The sequence below is a fragment of the Ptiloglossa arizonensis genome, chromosome 2, assembly GCF_051014685.1.
Source record: "Ptiloglossa arizonensis isolate GNS036 chromosome 2, iyPtiAriz1_principal, whole genome shotgun sequence".
In the NCBI taxonomy this organism is placed as follows: domain Eukaryota; kingdom Metazoa; phylum Arthropoda; class Insecta; order Hymenoptera; family Colletidae; genus Ptiloglossa; species Ptiloglossa arizonensis.
Window position 1 is genome coordinate 33,670,322 of NC_135049.1, and position 22,184 is coordinate 33,692,505.

The window sequence follows — 22,184 nt, forward strand, 5'->3', positions numbered from 1 at the left end:
CTCGTCGCGCTGGGAACTAGGGCCGTACGGCGAGGGATAGCTCGCCGAAGCCGGGAACGGGTCGGGACGTCCGCGAGTCGTTCCCGGTCCCTGGAACCGTCGCCGACGGCGCTGATAACAATGCCGGGCTCGACGGTGCTGGTGGTGTTGTTGGATCGGAATCTGGATCCTGTGGATCGTGCAGGGCACCCTCCAGCAGAGAACATACGGGACCGCGAAATCGGGCTTGCGCTGCACCATGGGGAGCAAACGGTACTCGATTCCGCGCGGATCGAACGACACCGATGATCGGCAGCTATCCTCGTTCGAGCTGCGCACCGAGGGACGACCCTCTCCGCGGAGGACGTTGCAGTCGCGCCTGCAAAGATCACGGGGTAACATGTCACGAGGACATCCTTCCCGAGCGGCAACTGCCACCGGCTCCTCCCGCCTACCGCCGTCCTCGTCGTCCTCGTCGTCCTCGTCGTCCTCGTCGTCCTCGTCGTTCTCGCGACCGGCGACCGTCCCTCGATCCGCGCACGCGGAGACTTACTCCGACCGTACTCCGAACGTACTCCGAACGTACTCGGACGGACCACCGACCAACCGAGAAACCGAGAGACAGCGGAGAGGAGAACGGGATCAAGGAACGGAGCCGGCGAGTCGCGGGTTCGACCTGCCCTCGGCGACGAGCGTCGCCCTCGCACCGAACGTCACCATCTCGCGGAGATTATCGCGAAACCGGGCACCCTCGGGAGGGCCTCGAGATACCGACCGCGACGCTCCCTTCGCTCACGGTTCGCGGAGCGGCGCGACACTCCGCCGAGCTTGCATCGGATCGCGAACGCGCGACGCGTTAGAACCAACCAACGGACCTACGACGAAAGCCGGGAGACCGAGGAACGCGACGCGCACGGACCCCGAGGAGGATGCGCCACCGATTTCGAACCGGGATGCGCGCGCGCACCACACCGCGCGCAAAAAGAAACGACCACCCGCCCGCCCGTCTGCCCGACGGACCGACGGACCGACGGACCGACGAACCAACAGACCACACGCCTTCGCGAGTTTACCTCGATCGTTCCGACTCGCGCCGAACGATATCCTCGACCACCTTCCCCCTAGAACCGAACGACGATTCCTTCCTTCTTCTTCTCTCGTTTACCATCGACCGCATCCACCGCGGAGAAACTACGAGCTTCCGCCGAGTGCGAAAACGATCGGAGAGGGTACGCGAAGATACCCTCGCCGAGACCGTTTTCCTCATCCCCCGACATCGGAGATCGACAACGATCCTATTCCGTCGTTCGCCTCCGCGATTCCCATCCGAGAACCCGAAAAACGGAGGGTGCTCTCGACAAAGGCCCTGCCCGGCTCCCCGAGACTACCCTCGCCCGACCACCGTTGGCTTCCCGCTTCGCATGCGCGCACTCGAGAACCGCTCCTATCGATCCGTCGCCGACTCGCTCCCTCGGCCTTTCGCTCGCGATACAACCGGCAAAATCGCTTCTCCTTTGCGGCAACGAACACGATTCTCGCCGCGGGATCGAAAATCGAAATCGTCGCGGTTCTTAGACGCGCGCGATCACCGACGAGCGGTAAATTCGTAGCTGCGCCTATCGTCGGCCGAAAATCTGCGCTCGACCGGAATACGATTTCCTCGGATCGATCTCGACGGGGCGACCGGGATCGTTCGTCGCGGACTACGTATCCCGTCGTTTCGTTCGCCGCTCGTTCCTCCCCGCGAAATTGCAATTTTCCATCGAAATCGGATCCGATTTCCTCGGGGGACTCGGGCACCGTTCCGTGCGTCGCCGGTGAACGGTTCTCTCGCGTCCGAAATTTCGCGAAATCGCCGCTTCGAGAGAGGGACGAACAACGAACGAGAAACGAACGGGGTATCGATCGTTGCTCGTTTCCGTCGAGACGAGGAAAACGTCGGGGTCGCCGGGAACTCGAGACACGGTTCGGTATCCCGCGCTCGAAACGCGTACTCGGCTCCGAAGTGCCGCGAGTCGATAACGGACGCCCGACGACCATCGTCGCAGGATTCGGTGGCGCCATCCGAGGACGAACCGCGCACCCGACCGTTTCCTGCCGCTCGGTCGGTAAAGCAGCTATTTTTCCGACATTTTTTTCGCGAAAACGCGCTCCTCGATGGCGACGTTCGCCGACTCGGGCCGAAAAAGGGGGGGAGAGAGACGCGGAGAGAGAAAAAACCAAGCGTTCGGTTTCTCGACCACTCGAACGACTTTCTCTTCGAAGAGACGCCAAAGTTTCGAACGCGACGCGCGACGCGCGACGCGCGCCGCGAAACGAGCTTCGAGGATCCACGGGACCCGGGAAATCGTACCGCGTACAAAGTTCCGGTCGTTCCAGACCGGTCCGCTCCGACGAGAACGAAAGGAACTCCTCGTTGCCGTATCTTCCGATGGAACCGCGTTCGAGGAGCTCGAGCGACGAGTTTTCGACGGTTGCTGCTTTTACCGACTTCGGTGGTCGGGTCGAACGCGGTTCCCGGAGTCACCGTCCTTGAACGCGGAGCGCGTTGCGAAACCTCGGTTTCGAGACCTCGGTACTCTCGTTCCCAAAATGGAAACTTTCCGTTTATCCCGTACCGCGTTTCGAACGCTCGAAAACGACGAAAGAATCGATTCGTCGAACGGTGCCGATCGTTCCAACGTCTACGTTATCTTCGCGCGAAGAAGGGCCTCGATTTCCCTCCCGCTCGCACCTACCTATCCGGGGACAGAGACAGAGATGGATACACGGATAGAGAGAGAGAGAGAGAGAGAGAGAGAGAGAGAGAGAAAGAGCCCTACGTGAAAGAAAAATTCGTTAAAAGTTAAAATTCGTCGACCGAGGGAAGGTTGCGAGGTCTCGAAAAGGTTCGTTTCGAGGTGACGGGGGTTCGCGATCGAGGATCGGTTCCGCGATAAGGGATGCGCGCGCAACTCGAAGGCTTCGTTCGGTCGCGAAAGGGAGGAGAACCCTCGGTCGCGAGGCAGGAAGGAAGCGGAAGATAGCGGGCGGAGCTGTCCGCTCTTTTTCCGTTGGTACGGATCGCGAGGAGGACGGAAACTCGGGCGTGTCCGCGCGCGTAGACGCGAGACGAGCGGTCGCGGGTTCGAGGGTCGCGTTTCTTCCTCGGTTCGGTTCCCGTTGGCGGTGGTTCCGTGGTCGGTTTCGTCGGCCAAGGTTCGCCGAGTTAGCGCCAAAACACGGCCGACCTTTGGCAACCACCGCTGAACGAGAAACGTTTCCCGAACGCCGGCGGCGAGCGCTCCTCGCGTTCCTCCTCGCGTTCTTCGTCGGCTCGGCGTTTCGATCCTCTCGTTCTCTCGCGTTCGGTTTCGCAACGCGCGGACACCGTGAATCGCGCGGCCACGTTTCGTATTCCGTCTAAGAAGAACCGACGACCCCGATATCCCTCGCGGCTCCGAAACGGTTTCGCGCGTTGCGACATCGCGCGATCTCGAAAGCAAGGTCGCTCGTCCGTTCGAGCACGCTCGAGCACGCTCGAGCACGCTCCCGGCACCTAGACGCGTCACCGCGGGAAATCGAAACGCGGCGCGAACCACCTACCGCTTTCGCGCGTTCTCTTCGGCTCGCAGCGCGCGTCCGCGCCACGCCGGACGTTACGCGCGAGAAACGCGAACACCGAAACGGCCACGCGTTTCGGAAAGCTCCGACAACGAGGAGAACCGACGCCTTTTCCCTGCCCCCGCGTGGAACGCGAACGAACACCACTTACCGCGCCACCGAGTCGACCGAACGATACGGGAACGGATATTTCGAACCGCGGGGAATATTTATAGGACGGTCGATTTACGAGCGGGATCCGAGCGCGGTTCGGCCCGCGTAACGCAACGTTACGCAATTACCTTAATTGCGCGAAAACTGTTCCCGATATCTTCCCGCGCGGAGCCGGGGAGCCGGAAATAAACGCGATTCCGGTCGCGCCGCGTCTCCGATTACGGTACGCGCGGCTGGCCATCGCGACCCTTTCTACTTTTCCTTCCTTCGTTTTCCTCACACCGGCGATCGCAGCCGTGAAAACTGCTCCGCGCGTACACCGGCGAAACCATCCAAGAGTACCGGGATCGAGCGGAAAACATTCCGAGCGTCTCGTTCGGCCGCTTCGTTTTCTTTTCACCGCGTCGTCGTCGTCGTCGTCGTCGTCGTCGTCGTTGCACTCGTCGAGCCAGCTTCCTCCCTCTCTTCCGACGCGACGCGACGCGACGCGACTCGACTCGACTCGACTCGACTCGATCCGCTTGCTGGAAACGCGAGCTTTCTTCCCCCGCTCCTCGAGACGCGACGGACATCGCGCAAACACGATAAAACGGTGCTCGGTCCGGCCACGGTCGTCCGTTGGAACGATACGAGAAACTTGTCCCGATTCCCGGAGGCGAGCTCGTCGTTTCGATTCGGAACTCGCGGTAGAAATTGCGCAATTACCGCGAGGCTCGGTCTCCTCGGACGGGGATTGGGTCGGCTCGCGACGAACGCCCCGCTCGGTGTCCCCGTTCTCCTTACTTTTCGACGGAGTCGGCTCGATCGACGCGCAACGGACAAACGCCACCCGACGAAGGAAGCGCGGAAAACGGACGCGATCTACGTTCCTTGGAATCATCGGGCCCGAGCGAGCCGACCTTCGCCGGGAGGCTCCGCGTCGCGTGTCGCGTGTCGCGTGTCGCGGGTCGCGCGTCGCGTGTCGGGCGTCGCGTGTCGCGGACGGAGGCTGCTCGCGAAACCGTGCCAAAAGGGGACAGTCCGCGAAGAAACGATGCCAAGCCGCACGGATACCGCTCGGACCGAAATTACCGAGTTCCCGGCAAAGACTGCTCCGTCGCTCCGTCGCTCCGTCGCTCCTAAGGTAAACCGAGCGGGCCACGCGCGCCGATATCGATTCGGAGAAGTGGACCGCGCGCGTGCACCAACGAGGACGAGGATAACGGGTACGCGACGGCCCGCCCGATCGAAACCGGCCGATTCGACGGAGAAAAATCTAAGGAGAGAGCGCGAAATCGAACCGCGCGGAAATACCCTAGGGGAGGAAACGCGCCTCGCGGCGTTCGAACTGCGCCGAGAACGAGGAGGGACCGACCCTCTCGATCGCGATTGTCCTTATCCTCGTTCACCGATCGCGCGAACGAGTCGATCTCCGAGCTCTCCTCCGGACGAGCCGCGTTCGGAGCGAGACGCTGCAGCGACCGGCCATGGACCGATATCGCCGGCGAACGTCTTCGAAGGACCTCGAACGCGAATCGAACGACTCCCGCGGCGACTTCTCGATCCCGCTCCGTTACGATTACCTCGCTCGGACCTCGTGCCGATCGTATCCTCGAGGAAGATCCGCGTCGAGTCGACGTTCGATCGAGGACCGATCGAGTCGTTTCCTCGAGGAAGCGGGATCGGACCGTTCGACGATGCCGAGACCGAGCTCCCGCGAACATTTTTACGGAGCGCGCCGCGCTCCCCGCTCCCCGCTCCCCGCTCCCCGCGATTCGACCGTAACGAGCGAGCCGTTCGATCGAAGCCGAGAATTCCTTCACCGGGGGACGCGAGAGTTTCGTTTCGCCTCGTCCGACCGCCTTAAACGTCCCCGCGAGGAACGCCGACCGAGGCAAAAAGAGACGCGGAAAAGGAAAAGGAAGCTCCTTTTTTTGTTATCCGGTCGTCCGTTCTCCCGGGTCGGCGAGCACGGGGACGGAGCCGATTCGTCGAGGGTTATCGCGCGACGCAACGGAGGGACCGATAATCGCGGATATTCTTTACGGTAAAATACGGGACCGAGCCAGACGAGAGTGGCCAAGAGGAACCGGAGGCTCTTCGCGAGGAGTGCGCGACGTGCCGCGATTCGGTTCCGTCCAATCCGCTCGCCGGACGGATTCGATCTCCCGAAAGGGAACGGGTCCTCGTCCGATCGAGTCGTCCCATTTTCTATGGACGATACGCGGTTACCTTCGCGGACGAGAACGATCGCTCGATCGGGTCCCCTCGAATTTTCGCGCAACCGCGAACCCCGCTACCGGTGCCTTCTGCTCGACGAGACGTCACCGTTGCTCTCTCTCTCTCTCTCTCTCTCTCTCTCTCTCTCTCTCTCTCTTTCCCCCTCCCTCTCGTAGAACGGGGAGATACGCGGCAAACTTGCAAACTACGATGCGCCGGAGCGCGAGCAAGTTTGGTCGCGCGCGAAATAATGCCAGGTAAGCGCACGGGACTTCCGCTTCGCGACGAGCTTCGGAGATCGTCCGATGGAAACCGAAACCGGCGAATCGCGGGTCTCGGTAGATTTAAAAGTCGGTGCGAGCGATTCCATTTCGCGAACAAACGAACCGCCTTGTCGGTAATCGTTGTTGTACGCGACACGCGACACGGGACGCGCGACGCGCGACGCGCGACCCGCAACGCGCGTGGAAACGCGAGACGCTCTTCCGCTCGTTACTATCGCGGTATCGATGACTCGGCCGAGCGAGGATCGAGTATCGCGGCCCGGCGCAACGCTCCGATTTCGATCCGTCGAGTTCCCCTCGATCGCTTTTGCCAACGACGGACCTTTTCCGGGGACAAAGGTTTCTTCCTCGCGGAAGGTTCGTCGCGTTAATTTCGCGGCGATTACGGTGACGGACGGGAGCGGAAAGAGCCCGAACGAACGAACTTTCCCGGTAAAAGCTAGTTCCGCTCGGACGGAAGATAACGCGATATCTTCCTCGCCGAGAGGAGGATTTATCGCGCGCGAGGCGGAAAGCTTTCGGACCGGACCGGACCGGACCGGACGCGTCGCGAAGCCCCGCGATCGATTTTCTCTCTCTCTTCCGTTCCATCGCCGATCTTCGGCTCGAAGGAACCGGCGAAACGCTTCTCTCTCCCCCGATCGCCGAATCGGCCGAAAAATCATCGAGAATCGCGCGACGAGGAAGCCTCGTCTCGCGAACACGGATCGCCGAACGGACGAAACGCGGAAACGAAAGGAAAAACGGAGCGGAGAGAAGACGCGATCGATCCTTGGCTCGCGATTTTTCCTCCATCGGTCGGAAGTTTTCTTCGTTTTTCTCTTACCTCTGGCCCTCTCGTTCGCCCGGCCGAAAGAAGAGGCGTTCGATCGACAACGACGGGTCGCCGTCGAACGCGCTCCCGTTTCTTCCGTTTCGCCTCGGCGCGGAATTTATCGTCGACGCAGCCGTAAATTGGCCCGCGACGCGACGCGACGCGACGCGACGCGGTGAAACCTTTCCGTGGAACGAAAAGGAACGACCGTCGCCCGAGAAACGTTGCGTTTCCCCGAACCGATCTCCGCGACATCGATGCGACGCCATCGTTTTTTCCATGGACGTGGCGCGGCGCGGCGCGGTTCGAGAAAACGAACCATCGATCGATCGATCGATCGTTATCGTAACCGCGATCGAGTCCGCCATTCGTATTCCGCTCGGGTCGCGCGCTTTCGAAAAATATAACGGGTGTCCCGGATCGCCGAGCGACTTCACCGCCTCCGCCGTCGACGAGGGGAATGCCAAAGAGGAAGCCCTCCTTCCTTCGTCGTCTCGGCCGAATAAATTTCAATTTCGCTGAAACGGGAAGAAACGGAGAGACGCGCGGAGCACCGTCGATGCGACGTTTAGGAACGCGTCTCGAGCGTTCCTACCTTTGCGCAAACGGCGCAACGATGCGATCGACTCGTTCCGTGGATAGCGTAATTCAATTTCGGGAAAGATACCGCCTCTACGGATGAAATTAATCGTTCGCGGCGGGAGGGAGAAAGGGACGTGTCTTCCCGCTCCCTGCTCCTCTTCCTCCTCCTCCTCCTCCTCCTCCTCCTCCTCCTCCGAGGAAACGGAATTCGAGCCGGCTCTCGAACGAGTGGAACCGACCTTCGTCCTCTTCTCGCGGGCCACGATATTCCGGACAGCGCATCGCCGTGGCTAATTGCGAGGTACCGTTCTCGAGACTTCCGAGCGATCGATCGTTTCGACGAGCGGCCAATTAAACGAGACGAATCGTCGCTGCGACGGGACGGGACGGGACGGGACGGAACGGGACGGGACGGGATCGTTCTTTCGTCGACGATCGAGCACCCGAGCCGCCGACGAAACGAGAAAGAACGCTCCGTACGGTTCACGGTAACGTCCGATCGAGTCGTTCTTCGGTGCCCGTTCAACGGTACTCGGGTTCTACTCGCAAATTGGACGGTTCCTGCGAGGCCACGGTGGCGCTCGAAACGACCGATCGTCGACGCCAATACGCGAATACGCGAAATCGGCAAAAATTGATTCGACGTCTCGGGAATGGCTCGCGATTCGAGCGTACGCGTCCAGGAAGCCGAGCGCGGTTGCGCGCGGCGTCGCCGTTCCGCCGTTCCTCGTTCGAACGAACGCGAACGAGTACGGCTGGAACCGGTCCAGCCGCGTTTACGAACTCGTCGCGGGACCGGGAAAATAGAATCTCGAGGATCGCTGGAATCCAAAGTATTTCTCCCGTTATACGGCGCGTTCGAGCGCGAACGAAACTCGAAGCGCTCTCCTTTCGTCGATGGTTCGCGGCGATCGTCCGCATCGAGGTTCCTTCGCTCGAGCGTATTTCCCTGCCGGACCGACACCGACCGAACACCGCGCGCGCGATCCAACGGCGTTGCGATGCACCGGGGACGACAATTTTCGAGCCGTTGCGATCCTCCGACGTTTCGCGTTCGTACTCGTGCATCGTTATCGAACCCGAATACGGCTCGAGCCGATGATTCGCGCCGGACCGCGTTCCACCGTTCCAGCGTTCGCGCGGTGTCCGCGACACCGGTGACGAGTCACTCTCGAAGCGTCTTAAAATTCCAAACGGAGCAAACGGAGAATTCGCGCTCGATTTTCGTCGTTTTGCTCGCTAATTGCACCGCAACTCGGAGCCTTGCGAATCGATATCCCGATATCGCTCGACGCGAACCGATGGCCGTCGAGTTCGAAACGCGTTATCTCGAGCAGACACCGCGTTGCGAGCGTCGCGAACCAACGCGAGCAAGGTTCGTTAACGGCCTTAACGAGATACCGGATCGTTCCGTCCGCCTACCTCGAGAAAAACACGACCGAACGTTTCCGCGAGCGAGTTCCCTCGAAACATCGAATGCCGCGGAACGATCGCTCGATGCTCGAAATGTTTCGCGACGACGCTCGACGGTGCTCCGACCGACAGCGATTCGAAGGACGAGCCTCCTCGAAAACTAGTTCCGAACGCGAGCCGATTTTCGACTCGGCGAGAAACCGGCGAAATACGAGGGACGAGGCGGAGATCGTTGCCGGTGACGTTATCGGTGTCGAGAACGGAGCGATTCGGTGGAATTTACCTCCCGCCGTTTCGCGAATTTATCGATAAATTCTCGTCGGCGCTCCGCACGGGTCCGACCGGTCCGGTACCGCGAACGAATCGTTTCCGGCGCGCGCGTTTTCTCGGGTGGAAACGAGTCGAGGGAAGAGTCGCTTCGCTCGGCGATGAGACGCGAGAGACGAAAAGAAATCCCGCCGAAGAGCCGGCGGTATCGAAAATGCGCTTACCATCGATCGATCCTGTTCGAAGCGAAAAATCCTCCGAAACGCGGGGAATCGAGCGGTCCCGCGATGCTTCCGAACCTTCGAATTTCTCCCGATGGTCGTTAGCGCGCGCGAGGGCCGTCGGCCACCGATCGGACCTTTACCCGCGATACGGTTCTTCGGTCACTGTTATCGCGGTAGAAAATTTCCGATGCGCGCGTTCGCGCCCGGCCGATCAAACGGGTACGGCGACGCGACCGAGAGGAAAACGCGCGGCCGCGCGCATCGCCGAACGAAGCCGTACTTTTCGATGGAACTCGGTCGACGCGAGTCTCCAGCCACGTGACTACCACTCCGACGCCGACGCGGAGCCAGAACCCGATACGACGCACCGAGCACCGGCCAACATCGCGAACTGAATTCGGTCGTGGCCGAAGCTACGCTCGGAGCCCGATCGACTCGCGGCCAGGCGCCGCGTCGCGCCACGCCGCGCCACGCCGCGCCACGCCGCGCCACGCCGCGCCACGCCGCGCCACGCCGCGCCACGCCGCGCCACGCCGCGCCACGCCGCGCCACGCCGCGCCACGCCGCCCGAGGCGCCTCTACCATCCGCAACCTGGAAACAAACTCGTGGACTCTCGTTGCGCCGACCCTCCTGTCCTTCCTCGTCCCCGGGATATCGCCTCCGATACCGTTCCCCGAGCTTTTGCCTCGAGCTACACCCGCCGACCACCGCTTCTCGATTGTCTACGCGAAAACGCGAAGAACGCGAAGAACGCGAAGAACGCGCCAAGCGGCGATCTTTTCCCATTCGAGCCGCATCGCGATCGACCGAACGCGAACCTGCCCCTCGCGGTACGAGACGATTCGACGACGAACGCGAAATCGAACCGAAACCGCCGGAGAAGAACCTTCTTCCGAAAGTGCGCGACCAAGGTCTCGCCTGCCGTCCATCCGAATTGCCCAGGAACGTACTATATTCCAGGTGCGCGCAACGACCGAAGCCGTCCCTCGATTTCTCCGCGCGCGTTCGCTTCCAAGGCAACGGAACCAACCGTTCGAACCTTCCCTGGAAAGATCGTCCTCGAACGCGGTGCTCCGACCGCGCCGATCGATTCTACCGGTAACCGAACGGGGAGTCGAAACGCGAACCGATCTACCTCCAAGAACCGTAAAATCGGAAACTCTTGGAATCGTTTCGCGTTTCGTAGAGTTCGCGGAACGGTAGACGGCCAGTTTTCCCGGCCAGCGGAGCCCGTTCGAGACGAAGCGCCGCAGGTGCCTACGGACGTCGCATTTATCGAACGATCGTTTCCACTGGACGCAACGATCCTTCTTTACACCGGATACGTAAAATGTCAGCGAGAGAACGAGCGTCGCGAAACGGGTCTCGATCGCCGGCGTTCGCGCGACGCGTTGCGATCTACGGCCAATCGTTGCGTCCTCGACTCGCGTTTCGTTCTCCTTTCCTTCGTTTCGGCCCTCGAGTTCGACGACGAAATTTCCCAACGAGCGACACGAGACGAGAACCTCGCGCGTTCAACCATCGGAGCGAACTCGGCGATCTTGGCGACGAAACGCGACATCGTCGCCTCGACGAGCACGACGACGATAGATGCGACGCGACGCGACGGTCGAGGTCTCGAAGCGATGAAAATTAACGCCGCCCTCACCCGGACGACCGGTACCCGCGCTGCGTCGCTCCGCGATCCTCGGTGCTCGGAATCGATTCGAGTTTTCCGTTTCGCCAGCGAGGAACGTTCGCGACGCAACGTTTTCCCCGTTTCGAGTTTTCGATCGGACGTACCTATCGCTCGAGAGCTCGCCGAACGGTTTCGGTTATTCGTAACGCGAAACTCGTCTCGTTCCCAGTCGCGACGACCTTTTCGCGTCGGCGCGTGGATACTTTTGAAACCGGTTTAACTTTGCGCAGAGTTCGATCGAGCGAGGTCTATCGCGGAACTAGCGAAACGTCGACGAACGTTCGTTCCGGTCGGGTACGCGAGAGGAAAGAGAATCGGTGCGCCATCGTTCCGTCGTTCCGTCGTTCCGTCGTTCCGTCGTTTCGACGAACAGACGCACCGCACAGCACCGCACCGCACCGCACCGCACCGCATCCGCGAAGATCGATCGACCCGTGGCGGTCGATTACGTGCGCGTCCACGCGATCGAACGATCGCCGAGAATTTTTTCAAGGATACGGTACGCGTACGGGCCGCGAACATCCTCGCGTGTACCGTTGATAAGAATACTCGCTCGCGAGCCACCGCACCTTGAAACTTCGTTAGCGACCGGTCGCTAGCGCGCTCACCGCGGAAATAAACTAAGGAGCAAAATTGTTCATCGAGAAACGGTAGCGAATCGTTGCTAGCCATCGTACGAGCGAAGAGGGCCGAAGCGTACGCGGTTCGGACGGATCTCGGTCGAGGCGAGGGTAACGCGCGTCGATACGCTGGTTTCCGCGTTCCTCGCGAGATATTTTCCGTCGTCTGGAATTTGCGCGCGCGGAACGATGTTACGTTCTACCGGGAGGGCACGTGACGCGACGTGACGTGACGTGACGTGACGTGACGTGACGTGACGCGATGGTACGGCACGGTACGGCACGGTACGGCGTTCCGGAGGCGAGCTTCTCCGATCGAAATTAGCGGCGTAAATAGTCCGGACGGAGCGCGTACCGTGCCGCGTACGACGCTCCGATCGCGACTCTCCGGTTTCGGACGGTATCCTCCTCGCGTCGAGATCGAGCTACTTTGCCAGCCACGAGCGAGTCGCGAACGTCGAGAGGAGAAGGGGACCGATCGGCGAGCGTCGACGTTCGAGTACTTTCTTCCGCTTCGTCGACCGCGAACGCTCGCCGACGAGGAAAACTATTTTTCCATCGCGGAAGGAAGAATCGTTCGCGAAGAGAAGGAGACGGCGTTCGATCGCGCGTGTTCTCGCGGCTGCCTCGAGACGGGAAAGGGAGGATTCGAGCGGTCCGGAAAGACCGGCGAAAGGACGTTCGACGAACCACCGCGACGCGATAGCCGTGTGGGAAAAAATAGCCTCGGATATAGGTGTATCGGGCACTCCTGCGGTCGATAACGTTGCGCGCCGAGAGCTCGATGCCGACGTTCGGTTTCTTTTGCGCGCGGTCCCTTGCCCTCGATACGCCCGTTTCTCTTTACCTCGGTTTTACGCGTCGGATCGAAAGCAACGCGGGCGGTTAATACAGCGATACGTAAACGCGGCACGCGTGACATTTCGACACACGCGCGCCGCGACGCGACGAACAAACGCGCAGGAACGCGACACTTTCGTACCGTTTCGTACCGTTTCGTGCGATTTCGTACGGTCCGGATTTGAACCGGGACGTTCCTCGCGACATCGGCCGGTTCGAAAGGAAAAGAGACGATCGTCGGAGGCGACGGGCGATGGACTCGGGGCGATAGGAGGCGGGCGGTGTCCAAGGGCGCGTTCCTCTTCCCCGCGGATTCACGGACGAGTCTGTTCGCGCGGACGGACTCGATGTTTTCCTTTCCTCTTTACGAGAACGGTGAAATATTTTACGCGACGCGTATTTACCATCGTCCACTCGCGAAGAAGAGAACCCCGCACCGCGCACCGTTGCGAGAGTCCAAAGATCGTTCGATCGCGAGTCTCGAGAGGTAAAGCGAAACACTCGTTGCGCAACGGGTAAGGTGAGAACGATTCGACCCGAATCGGAAACGAGCGGAACAAGATCGTACGGCTCGATCCACTTTCGATGGAAACGATCGTCCGCGAACGATCGCCGACGAAGATATCGTTCTTTCCTCGCGGTCTCTCGAACGCGTTCGAGGATTCGATGTCTCGCTGGCGCGAAGAATCGACGCGCGAGAAACAACGTCGAGGAGTCGCGCGAAATACGCGAAACGCGAACGAACGCGTCGAAGAACTCTGCGCATCGCTATCGCGTATTCCGCGCGCAAACGACGCTGGTATTCGAGCGGTAACCGTGCCGTTTCCCAACCGACGCGACGCGACGCGAGCCGACGCGAGCCGACGCGAGGCGACGCGAGACGACGTTCCTTTTCTTTTCGTCCAGCCGCTTCCACGTTCCGTCCTCTGAATTCGAATCTCCTCGTCGAACGGACATGCTCTCTCGCGAAAAGAAAAAAGTGCTCGTCGAGCGCGCATCGTTTCGCAACCGACGCGCGCGTTTGTATTCCGCGCCGCGAAGCGAGTCGTACCGGAGGAACGAACGAATCGCGGCAACGTTCCGCGTCAACGCCGCGGTACGAAAGCCCGCTCGTACTGTCCGTCGCTCGGCACTTTCCTCGAAAGTGGCCAACGAAGGTTAAGAGAAGGAACCGGGAACGGGAACGGGAACGGGAACGAGGACGGAAACCGTCCCCGTCGGTTTTATCCCCCGCACGGACGCGACTTACCGCTTCTGCCGATACCTACGCGGTTGCCGGCTGCCGACTGCCGACTGCCGACTGCCGACTGCCGACGATCGGCCCGCTACGCTCGCGTAATACCAGATACGCGCGCGTACGCGTATCTCGGTCGAGGCAATTGGGTCGAAACGTCGTCGACGAGCCGCGAATCCCGTCGAGTTTTCGCGATCGGAAAACCGACTCGAGGACCGATCTCGACTCCGATGGGAATCGATCGGTTCCGCTCGAAGGAGGAGACGCCTCGTTTTTCCGGTGTCGCTTCTGCCGGTTACGGGTGCTCGCAACGTTTTCCTGGTCCGTTCGGAGGTTCCGAAGCAACGATCTCTCGAGATCGGAGTTGGCGCTGTTCGACTCGTTCGCGAAGAATGGATCGTCGCGCGTCGATCGGGCCGGTGCGCGACGGAGCGAACCCGAGGAAACGCGAGCCTACCCGTCGGACGAACGGCAGACGAACCACCGTGAGATCGATACCAGCCCGTGCGACGCACGGCTTCGCGACCGATTGCGCCTTCTCGTTTTTCTTTCCCCGTTTCATCGACTTCCACCCAGCCCTACCTCGACGCGGCGTTCTACCCGAAATTCGACCAGTCCCTCACCAACGAGACCTCCCGCGAACGCGAACCGGCTCGCGGGGACCGCGGAACCCCGAGAGGGGAACGGGCCCGAGCTGCGATCGGGGAACCTTCCTTTCCTTCCTTCTCGGATTCGATCGTTATCGCGACCAGCCATCGACCCGTTGCCTCCGCGTACGCGCACGGAACGCGCGAGCCCGTTCCCTGGAATATTCCTTCGGCGATCGTCGCGGATAACGATCGGTCGACGGTCCGGGAACGAGCAACGTACGGTGAAAATCTTCGAAACGCGGCGTCGTCCCCGTAGAACACTCGAGAGCCGCTCGGTACGCGTTCCGCGTTCCGCGTTCGAACTCTCCTCGGAGAAAGGGGACTCGCGTACCATCGTCCGTTCCGAGTCAACGTTGGTTCGCGCGAGAGCGACCGAGTCGCGATTCAATTTCCCGTTTCCCGGATCGATCGAAGAACCCTACTCCTCCGCCCCGAAGCTGAAACCGTCGTCGCGCGTTACCGGAAAACAACCGAGACCCACGCGGGACGATCGCCGTCCGCGAGACCGAATCGATTTCCACTCGGCAAGGTCGAACCACCTTGGAAAAGGAAACTCGATTCGCGGGCGATTTTCAAAGCCTCGGGACGCGTTCCGTCGACGAGAGAAACGAACGATTTCGAGCGATACGCTATTGCGCAACGAATCTAGCTCCGACGGGAAGTCGCGAATCAGGAAGCCCGACAACGATCTTCGGGACGAGCCACGCGTCTACGCGTCTACGCGTCTACGCGTCTACGCGTCTACGCGACCACGCGAGCGAGCGACGCCGAGTCCCGCGTATAAGGCAACCGAGATACGCGAAACCACCGGTAACGGTACGATACGGTAGAAATCGCGCGGCGAACGAAACGTAAACGTAATCGTAACGAAAAACGAGCGCCTCGGAAACCAGTTACGGATTCGTGCGAACGCGACACCGAAATGTTGCACCGTTAACGGTTCTTCGCCGCTCGCTGTTCGCGCGCCGCCGGATAGGAGGATTCTTGCGAAACGCGATTACACACCGGACATTGTTTCACGGTTATTGCGGGATAATTGCTCAACGTTTGCTCGCCGATCACCGGATCGCTCGCGGAGCCGAGACTCGCGCGTTTCCTCCCCACCGAGACCGTCCGACCGGTCGAACGAACGCGACTACCTACGCAACGCGTACACTCGCTCGCGCACCCTCCGCACCGATGATACGGGAAACTTGTAAACAACTTTTTTACTTTTTCCGACGAACCGCGAGTTTACCGCGCTCGATCGAACGACGCGGACTCGGGCGACGACCGCGACGCCTCTTTTACGAAATTTAGAACGATCGTTTTCCGCGCACGTATCGTCGAGAAGCGGGAACGGTGACGTTCCGAACAAATAAAACAAGAGGAAACGATGATAACGGTCGCGACGGTAACGATGCGTACGGTAAAATCGCGATAGGTACGGAAATACGGAACCGAAAACGTCGAGATTCGTGCGGTTATCGGGACAACCGATCCGATACGAAACGAAACGAAACGAAACGAAACGAAACGGCCCTACTCGCTAAATATATCCCCGCTACCTATGGCCTACTTAACCTCTGATGTAATCGTCGGTTTCTCGCCGACTTACCCATACCTCGGGCTCGATAGCGCCGCGTCTCCAAGCACGGCTCCGCTCCGTGCGCGTATCTTTGCTTTCGTTTCGAAGGAAACCTCCGACCGGCTCCAAACTGACCCGAGCTAGCGTCCTCCACGCGGCAACGCGCGCCACCGATGCTCCCTTTTTTTTCTCGTTGCGCGCGCGTACGCGATGTTTCGAGATCGCTTCCGCGATCGAAACCATCTCGCGTTAATTGGAATACGGGCGTTCCGTTTCCGCGCTCGTCCCTCGAAATTGACGTTCGATCGGTTTTCCGCGTTGCGCGCGACGTCCGGGTCGACCGGGTCGGTCCCTTTTTTTCGCGTCTCGATCGCGCGCGAAATTTTACCGGGAAGAAATCTCCGGGGGCGGTCGAAACGTCGCGAACCGTTGATTCGCCGATGGCGCAAAAACGAGCTCGTCGCGCGTTTCACCGAACGGGAAGGAAGAAGGAGAGTACGGAACTTTGATCGTACTCGCGCGCGTTCGAAGCGTCTTTCTCGCGATTTTCGGACGGACCAACGAAGAAGGTACGGAACGATGCGCGACAGCGACGCGATTTTCGATACGGTTCCGGATCGTGCGCGAACGTTGAGCAACCGTGGCGTCGTTTCGCGATAACGCGTTTCGACGAGGTCTCGCGTCGCAGATCGGTATTTCCGAAAGGCGATTCGTCGGTGCCGTTCGCAATGGCGCGTCTTCGACGAGCGAACGTCGTATCGCGTCGGGTTCCGTGCTCGGTGCCGCGAAAATATCTCAGCTGATCGGAGACTCGATGCGACAAAGAGGCGGAAAGCGGATCGTCGTCGGCGAAGATCGTTTCCGGGAGGAGGGTCGAACGGCGCAACGAGCGTCGATCGACTACGCGAGAACGACGCGTTCGTTCTCGCTCGAGAGACGTTCGTTCCCGTTGGAGCGGGCGACCGCACCGAGAAAACGAAAAGGGGAACTAACCTTGATCGTCGGTCCAGTTTCGAACGCGCGCTCCCGCGACTCGCTGCCCTTCCACCTTTGCCTCGTGATTTTCCGCTTCCACTGTATCGACGATGAATTTCACGGTACGAGGAAGGATCGAACGGGCGAAGATCCCTCGCGTCGTTCCTACCGTGAAAACCGTGGGTTCGGAACGTTTCCCGTCTCCCTCGGAACGCGTCGAGCTATCTCTTTCTTGCTCGTTCGCCGCAACACACGGAAAATGGCGGCTCTACTGCACTCGTCGAGCAGCAACGCTTGCCAACCCGCGCACTCGCACTGTACCGTGAAAACCTCCGGAAAAATCGCCTCGACGGTTCACCCCGATTCGCAACGAACCTGCGTCGCGACGTTGCGAGAAACGGCACCGAAGATACCGCGAGAGAAACGCGCACGAGGAGGGAATCCGCGAGGAAAGTTTGGAAAAACGATCGACGATGCAACGAGCCCTTGTTTACGACGCAACTACGCTCACGGTCTGCCGTGGATGCGCGCGTCTCGTTGGCATCCCTGCTCGACGGTCGATATTCCCGGCTCGTCGACCGTCTCGGCGTCGGATGGCGCTGCCCGTCCGCGTTGCTCGTTGCTCGATCGGTAGGACGTTGTCGCGGCCGGGATTCCGATTACCGACCTCGCGAGGCATATCGGTGCTTCCGGAGCGACCGCTTCGAGAACGACGATACGGGGAACCGCGTTCGAGCGAACCGGCCGAGTCGGTAAAGCTCGAATCGAAAACGAATACGTTTTCTTCGTTTCCCTCGTTTCGTCGACGCGACCTCGATCGTTGCGAAAAAATTTCTCCTTTCGGAGAACGGGCGAGTCGCCTCGGTCGAAAATGCGCGGACGAATTTATCGACGCGGTTCTCGGAACGATCGTTCCCGAGTTCGAAGAGGTCGCTCCGAAACGGGCGACATTTTACGAGGTCGATTTTCCGCCGAAGCGGCTCGTCGTTTCTCCCTGACGATCGATTTCGCGTATCGCGGATTCGACGATCCGCTAAATATTTTCTTCGGCGAGCATCGAGGAGTAAATTCGCGCGCGTTCGTTTCCTTCCGAGAGATCGGTAACGCGCTCCGCGCTCCGCGCTCGAGAGATGGCGTCGCATCGGCTCGCCGCGATTCGTTGCTGGCAACGGTCCGCTGCCACGCTGAAACGAACGAGACGCGACGATTCGAAAGATCGCGAAGCGAATGGACGTACGGAGTCGCGTCGCCGTAGGAAAGGCAGCGTCCGTAGGATCGACGAAGGTTCGTTGCGCGTATACGCGCAGGAGGGAGAACGATCGGATCGTTCCCGTCGGTTGCGATGCAAACTCTCGGAGCGTTCGTTTCGATGCCGACTCTCGAGAGCGGTTTCTTCTCCCGTGAATCGCGGAGGACGTTTCACCCGGCAAGGACGCTCGTTTTCGTTGCTTCGAGCGCGATAAATCGGTTTATCGTTCGATCCGCGGGAAGGTTGCGCAACGCGTCCAAGAGATAGGAAAGCGAGAGCGGGGGTCGATCGCGAAAGAGGGGTAACTCGGTGCCGAGGCTACGAGGCTACGAGGCGGTGGTCGGCGATGGTCATTTGCGGGAGCCGAACCGACTCGGGGGGACGAAACGTCTCTCGCGATCCCGGCTCGAGATACCGGACACGCTACACCCTTTCGAGGCTCTCTTACCTCCGCCTCCGACGCCCTTCTCACCCTTCGAGTGATGTCCACCGCGACACGCCACACCGCCACCGGAGACATCGAGATTGTCTTTGGAGGGGGGTTGTATAAAAGAAGCCACGAACGTATTTTTGCCTCGCTCGCGGAAAGAATTGCCCCGACACGCACGACCCGGCTGTCTCTCGCCAAGAGGAATATCGGGGAACCGCTCGTAAATAACCTCGCGTCCGGCCTCCTCGTTCGCCGGTATCGCGTTACTCGCGATTCGTCCGAGAGAACGAAGCGATCCTCGATGCTCGTCCAACGTCGATCCTCGAACCTCGAACCTCGAACCTCGACCTCGAACGCGAGTTTCGGATTACGGGGGTTCGGTTATCGATCGAGTTTGCGATCGAGAACCGGCGAGTTCGCTGGAGATCGGGCGAGGCGTCGCGCAGCCCTCCGCTACGCCGTACGCTTTCCTTCCGTTCGTCGATCCGTTCACCCTTGAGCGCGCGTTAATGCGTTCGTTTTTCATCCGTCTCCGCGACACGGAACGACCTCGTGTTTCATCACGGATTATGGAATAACAATGAATGGAAATGCGAGCGAGCGTCGCCAGGGAAGCAGCCCGTGACACGGCTGGCTTCGAGCGACATGTTTACAAGTTCGACTCGGCTCCCTTCTCGCGTCGCGAGAATCGGCTCGCGAAACCAAAGAGTCGCATCGCGAGTCCGTAGGTGTACACCGGTCGCGATAGCCGCGATAAGCGAGTACTCGTTCGAGTACCGTGCCGGGGCAGTCGGGGCAGCCCGGGCAGCCGGTATCAACGCCGCGAGACACGGCAACGCAGCTCCTGGACATGCCACCGAGATCGGTAACCAGATATCGTCCGCTCGTATTTATGGCTACCAAGATTTCGCATTATTAGGGCCATTTACCGTTTTCGCCCTATAATATCGCGCAGCGTACGGCTACCCCGAGAGGGCGGAGAACCACCTGGAATCACGGATCGTGAATTTCAGGGACGTTGGGTAACCCGAACCGCGCCGGTCGAGCAGCGCCGATTTTAACCACCGAGGGATGGATCCCTCGTTATTGCGCGATTATCCATCGTAAATCGCGAACGAGTCCTCCTCCGACCACCGGACGACGCTACTCGTGGGCGGGGCTCGAACGAGTGTCATCGTTCGAACCCATTGACCGCGTTTGCGTTTGCGTTCGCGTTCCCGTTTACCCCGCTCGTCGAGAAATCAAACAAGGGTAGCATCGTCGTTTTTCGAGCGGCGCTCGCTCGCTCGCACGATATAAACCGAAACGAACTCCGAAACCGATCTCGAGAAACGATCCGTCTCGGCGGCGAACGAGCTGCCTTATCGTCGACGTTAACGTTCCTTTTCCTGGATGTATTGTCCCGCGATCCGGTCGGGCCAGACTCCTCGTTCGTCTCCCATTCAGAATCCCGAGTCCCGACGTTTCCGAATCTCCGAGGCGGTCCATTGTGCTCGGCCCTCGCGTCGCTCTCTCCCTCTCTCCCTCTCTCCCTCTCTCCCTCTCTCCCTCTCTCCCTCTCTCCCTCTCTCCCTCTCTCCCTTTTTCCCTCTCTCCCTCTGTTTCTCTCGGGTTCTCGGTCTCTCGCTCCCTCGGGCTCTCACCGCCTATCCCCTTATCTCGCTATCTCCCTCCTCGCGGTCGATCTCTCTTTCCATACTCGGCGGCGGTCCTCTCGTCCAGAGGTAATGCGGTGCCTCGAGGAGCCCCGAAAGGGTGGATCGAGGGAGGCGAAGAGGGCGAGCGTTCTCGTGGATGGGGTTTTTAGGGGTGGCGACATGGAATCCGGGAATTCGTGTCTCGCGGGGTAGTCTCGGCAGGAGCTCTATCGATTCTCAACGAGACACACCGTCCTCCGGCGTATCTTGTTCTTCCGGAGCGAGCCGAACGAGCTTTTCGCGCGAAAACCGTCTCGCGCGGACAAAGAACGCTTCAACGTCGGAGCAACTTTGAAAAACCTTCCGTAAGAGTATTCGATGCTAAAGAGCCAGCTCGTTCGCTCGCTCGCTCGCTCGCGCGCGCCTAATAGACGTCCGCGGCAGGATTCCCATCGGCGTCGAAAATCGGAAGAAAAAGCAAAAAAGGCAAGAAGAAGAGGAAAAGCGAGACCGCGGAGAGGGTGGTTAGCCGAGGCGAGGCGAGGCGAGGCGAGGATCCGTACGTCGCGCGAAACGCGTTCAAAGTCCCGCTCGGATCCCAGCCACCGTCGCCTCGAATTTCCTATCGTTCGGTGACTCGTCGCTCCGAAGGCGTCCTTGATTTCGACACCGCTTCAAAACAGATGGCGGGGAACGATACGATAAAGCCCGGAGACGCGAACAGAAGGGAAAGAGAACGCGAACCGCAATATCGTAGCGATAAATCCATCGGGAGTTTATCAGCCGACGCTCCGCAACCAGCGCACGTACGCTTGGTATATCCACGGTACGACCAGGAAGGGACGCCATCTTGAGGGCTTCCCCCTCCGCCCGCGGCTCCGATTCTTTATTGTTTCAATAAGCACGGCACAAGTCCGGCCTTATTAGCGAAATAAACCTCTTTTAACGGCGTTCCCGTGCCCCTGCCGGCCCGTTCCCCTTCTCTCCTTTCCTTTTTCCAGCCGGAGGAGGACCGAGACGCTCGCTTCCACCGAGAAAGGAACCCGCTTCGCCCGGAAAGAGAACACCGAACAGATCCCGAGAGGACGGGAGAAATCTTCTCGAAAGAGTTCTCTTTCGAAGCGGTCGGCCAAACGGAGAATCGATTGCTTTTTCCACGGGTTCCCATGGAGACCGCGAATCGGTCGCGACGAACACGAACGAGCCTTTCTTTTTCGGATCTCGAGAGGTTCCCCTCGACGAACCTTCGTCTCTTGGTAGTCTCCGATGCACCGAGGTTGCCTGGAAAACGACCGTCGGCCATCTTGCCGGATCGTTTCTCATCTTTTACGAGGCTCGACACCGTTGCGCGTCTCGCCGCGTCTCGCCGCGTCTCGCCGCGTCGCCGTTTCGCGTCGTTTCGGCTTCCGCGAGAAACGATCGAACGTCGCCGAGTTTATTTTCGGAAGCCTTAATTCGATTCTCGTCCTGCCGAGGGAGGGCCGTCGAAGGAGAGGGACGGGAACCGGAGCTCGCGCCGAGACCGAGAGGCAAAGAAACGAAACGAAACGAAACGAAACGAAACGGAACGGAATGGAACCAACGACCGCGGTTAAGAGCCGGATCTTTTGTTTGTTGCCGCTCTCTTGCTCGAGATGGTCTTTTCGAGTCGCGTCGAGCTCTCGAGGGAGGATCGATCGTTGGATCGTTAAAAGTTGCGCGCGTTGCTCCGCGTTGGCGAAAGCGCAGCCGAGCTCCGATCGGGGATCGAACGAGGCTCCTCGCGAAACGGAGTACGCGTTGTCT

At 60.0% G+C, this 22,184-nt stretch overlaps 1 protein-coding gene across 1 annotated transcript; it reads right to left on the reverse strand.

Moving 5' to 3' along the window:
• Positions 1–233: 233 nt before the first annotated feature.
• On the reverse strand, positions 234–3,445 carry LOC143143366 (uncharacterized). Its single transcript, XM_076304516.1, has 2 exons — positions 435–3,445; positions 234–358 (listed from the first exon to the last, which is right to left on the reverse strand). The coding sequence occupies exon 1, from the start codon at positions 2,041–2,043 to the stop codon at positions 1,243–1,245; it is 801 nt and encodes a 266-aa protein (XP_076160631.1). The 5' UTR covers positions 2,044–3,445; the 3' UTR covers positions 234–358; positions 435–1,242.
• Between the last annotated feature and the right edge of the window lie 18,739 nt (positions 3,446–22,184).